The following is a 4,551-nucleotide window of genomic DNA, read 5'->3' on the forward strand; positions in this document are numbered from 1 at the left end:
GGAGCAGCGTTCAGCTTCGTCCACCTTTAACCGCGCTACCATTCCACGAGCAGAACAAAGCTTGCGCAGCACTCAGCAGGCTCAGTTTTGATCATGCAACTCCATCTTCGTGGCACACGGCAAATGCTCAATTTGGCTGGCCTCAATAAGGGCGATCAAAGATGAAGCAGCTACCAGGTATTCATCACTATCCATCTTACAGAAACATACACCGCTCTCTTTCTCTGACATGAATCTTACTATCTCTTATCAACTACTAGCAATCATGATACGCTGGGTAGCTGGGAGGAAACACTCAAAAGATTGGATACATCACACACCCACAATCCACATGATACGCAGCGATAAATAAAGTCTGCTTATATTAGCCGAGTCGAGTATAGTCTGTATTTTCTGGAGTTAAATAACGCTGTAGTCTGCGCCAAAAGTAAGGACACCATAATTTACGCTAAGTTTAACTACTGCAGAAGCTGAAGATAATTCCTTTTAGTCAATTAACAGTTGGGTACTGGCTAATCCCGGTCTCTGCAACTAACTCCTGGAGAGCAGAGGTTGCTGAACGGGACCACACATGACGATGAATCTGCCTGCACATATGAATTAACAAGGTCAGCCCGTTTGGACAGGAATTATACAAAATCAATCCACGTTTGCGAGAAAGCACTGTAACTCATTTTGTTTTTGCGAGGAGGGAAAGGGCTGTTACCGCAAAATCAATTATGCAAATGGTGTTTCAATCTATTGGAGAACACAAAAGAACACTGAATGGTATCAAGAACGCTACATGCAAATCATTCAGAGCAGAAAATTGGACTATGTAAACTGTAATCCCTTACTCGAAACCTCAGTAGCTGAAAACTCTGGAAATGGTTAGAGGAACTAGACTATTACACACTCTCAACTTACACCAAAGAAACAAGGCCACTAGTCTCCAATATCCTGATTGATTATAAGTCCAGCAAGATATTCAACATGAGACACTGGGTTCGCTTGCCCAACATCCAGTCAGCAAAACACTAGTATGGAAACCTGGATTCTAAGAGCCCAAGTGACCACAGAGTGGAGGACGAACCCTGTGTCAGCATGAATCAGGCACCTTAGAGTGTTCAAGTAAAAGTTTGTTCATCTTAACTCTAGCGGTGAATCAAATGGACCTTCTCCCAGTTCATTTCACCAAAAGAACAATACCCTCTCAATTATTATATTTCATCTATTACCAAGCGGTGTAATGTGTACTGTGCATTTCCTTCCTTCATTCAGAACTACATTTTAGTGTACTGTGCAAGCGGTGAACTGAAACCAATTGAAACTGCAATGTGAGAATTTGTGACATGACAATTGACAACCTTTCCACTCGATTCACAATATCATCCACACTTCCCCCACCAGTTCAACCTTTCCCCTCCAAACATTCTCTCAGCAAAAAAGCCAAGCTCACCTCACAAAAGATGAAGCAGAAAAGAAACCCTTAAAGCTAGCTCAAAGAGAAAAAAAGAAGTCACAGCCTCACAGGCATACCATTAACATTCAGTTTCAAGACTCCCATGCAAGAAAGTAATGAGTTCTACATCAAGCACTCATGTACAGCAGAACCTCAACCAACCGAATTCAGTGTCTTGTTTAGTTTGAGTAGCATGTAAAAAACATATGCCAGTACACGGTCGGTATACATATGGAGGATATGCATGAGCACAGTTAAACATATACAATGCCCAAACATGTATGCTACTAACTGTTAAAGATCAAACACTAGCAGATGAACGTTGATCTGTGCCATGCTGACAGCAGGGTATATTGTGCTAAGGGACATTCATTTCATTACCAGGTTTCTGATAAGTAACTATACAGTACCATGCAACACTTAATTAGCACAAGTGCTGAAAGCCTGAAAGGCAGCAAAAGGCAGTTCCCAACAGAATGGCAGCAGTATGTTCTTGCTTTGTGATCCCAACTGATGAATTTCATGATAGGATCAATTACTTTGCATGTTTCAAGTAACATGTTCTCATGAAAAAGGAAACTCTTCAATGTGAATATGTGTAGTATGACACGACACGGCATAAAAACAAGACTTAGGAGAAAAGCGGCATGCTGATAACATAAGTCAACAGCAAAGCGTTTGATTTATGTAACCAATACAAAATAGCACGTGATGAAGTCATAAAATAGTCAACCAACATGACTACAATGAATATAGATATGTTTTTGCACTATCTCCAACATAACTGACTACTGACAAGTGGTAACAATTCACCACACAGTAACCAATAAATAGCTACCTGCTCACACAAGATGCAATCTAGAAGGGGAATTATATCAAATTAACAGTGATGACGTAGTACCATCAAACAAAGCAGTCACAGCAGTGGGGGCAAGAAGAGATCAATCTCTTCTCCTAGAAAACAAGACATCAATCCTACTCCATTGACTAACAGTGGAAAAGGAATCATATTTGGATGAATAAAATAATGCATCAACCTTTCAAATTCAAAATTTACACTCTTTTAGACACTATAGTGCAACATGGTGCTTAAGGAGTTAAGGGCACCATCCTCAGTTACAACAAGAGCTGTGTATGTACATTTAAACTAGAATATGACTGATGGGAAGAGCTTCTGGTTGCATGATAGAACTAGGGATATATAAGTCCAAGATGTGTGAAGTTGCAACTCAGAACCAGATTACTATGGATGGGTTGCTCCAAAAATGAAAGGATAAAAAACAACCTCATGCTAGTTATAGTTATATAGGAGAAAGCAGAACATTTATAAAAGAATCTCTTTTCTAGAATGGTAATTACCATTTAGTCAGAATATGCTTCCCGGTGCACAGTAAATTAGCGCCGCCTCCTTGGACGATCATCATCACCATCATCCCTTGATTGGCTCCTCGACCTCTCCCGTCCTCTCCTATCGAAATCAGCATGATCAGTGTACTCCTGGTGCCTCCTCTTGTCACCCCCATGCCGATCCCTCTCATTCCAGTGCCTCTCCTGCTCCCTTTCCTTCTCCAGGACACGCTCCCGGTGTCGACCCTTCTCCTCACGGTCCTGCTCTTTGTACAAATCACCCCCATCACTGTCAGATTGCCTCCTATCAGGATAGCTCACATTGCCAATGCTCCTGTGCTCACTCCTACTACTTGGTCTTTCTCGCTTCATGCCACGCCCCTTCCGATAATTCCCATTCCCGTACTGCTGGTGTGCCTGGCCCTGGTGGTGCTGCACTGGTGGCGCAAGCTGCTGCCATGGCATCTGACAACCTCTGAAATTCCACCCCTGCTGAGCACCCCATAAGCCCCCAGCCATCCCCTGATCATGCCACATTCCCGGGCCACGCATAGCCATCCCGCCGGCAACCAAGAACGACGGGTTCACGTAGGGCGCCACCGGCGATGGCACCATGGCAGTACCCATCCCCGCATTGTACTGCCCCGTCGACTGAAATCCACCGTACCCACCAACACCTCCCATAATGCCACCGAACGGCGGCCCGGGAGACGGCCGGGGAATCACGGACATTGTAGGCGGCGGCAGAGTCGGCCGATCACCCAACAAAGGACCCACATTGCCTCGTACCGTCGTCGCGCTGCCCGCGCCACGGCCGCCGGTGCCAGGGCCTCGGGTGGGGTTCGGTGCCCGGTCCACCTCGCCGCAGGAGTCAGAGTCGTCGCCCAGGCGGTGGAGCGCGGGCGGGCGGGAGAGCGAGGCGGCGCAGTGGCGCCCATGGAAGGCGCGGCCGTGGAGCGCAGCGGCGGCCGACGCGGCCGCGGCGGCGCTGCGGAATTCGGCGCGGCAGATGCCGCGCGACTTGCCGGTGTACTTGTCGGAGTAGAAGTGGAGGCCGCAGAGCGCGGCGGCGGCGCCGTGCGGGAGCGCGGCCTCCACCTCCGCGTCCGTTGTCCACCACTGGAGGTCGCTGACGTACAGCGCCGTGTACCTGGGCGGCGAGGAGTAGGAGGAGGCGCCGCCACCGCGGGGCGGCGCGCGCTGCGGCTGCGGGTGCGGAGGCACGTGGTGTCTCGGAGGCGCGGGGGGAGGAGGAGGCCGCGGCGGCTGGTGTCGCGGGGTGGCGGGTTCCGGCTGTGGCTCGGGCTCCGGAGACGGGGCGCGGCGCGGCGGCGGGGACGGGGACGGGAACGGGATTGAGCAGCCGGGGGAGGGGGTTTTAGGGGGCGAGGTGGGGGCTGGCGAGGGGGAGAGCGGCAGGAGCGGGAGGAAGCCGACGTTGACGTCGCCGTAGAGGTCGTCGCAGTCCTCGTCGTCGTCGGAGGGGGTTGGGAGGCGGGCGGCGTAGGCGTCGCCCCGGACCGCGGCGATCGTCTCCTCGGCGCGCGGGGAGGCGGAGGCCGCGGCGAGATGGCCGCCGGCGTCGTCCCCGTCCATGGGGAGGCGGGCGCGGCGAGGACGAGGGTTTTAGCGTGTGGTTTCGTTGGTTGGGTGGTAAAGTTGAGCGCAAGCACACGGCAGAGCGAAACGCGGCGCAGAGGCTGCTGGAGTAGTACTGTAGTAGGAAGGCAGGCCGAAGGCAGAAGGCCGGAATGAGGGCCAGG

General features: G+C 50.6%; 1 protein-coding gene across 1 annotated transcript; it reads right to left on the reverse strand.

The window, feature by feature from the left end:
• Positions 1-161: 161 nt before the first annotated feature.
• On the reverse strand, positions 162-4,551 carry LOC117863344 (uncharacterized). The gene is made up of 2 exons (XM_034747007.2): positions 2,801-4,551; positions 162-587 (listed from the first exon to the last, which is right to left on the reverse strand). Exon 1 carries the CDS (start codon positions 4,382-4,384, stop codon positions 2,837-2,839), a length of 1,548 nt encoding a protein of 515 aa, XP_034602898.1. The 5' UTR covers positions 4,385-4,551; the 3' UTR covers positions 162-587; positions 2,801-2,836.

This window comes from Setaria viridis, chromosome 7 (genome assembly GCF_005286985.2).
Source record: "Setaria viridis chromosome 7, Setaria_viridis_v4.0, whole genome shotgun sequence".
In the NCBI taxonomy this organism is placed as follows: Eukaryota; Viridiplantae; Streptophyta; class Magnoliopsida; order Poales; family Poaceae; genus Setaria; species Setaria viridis.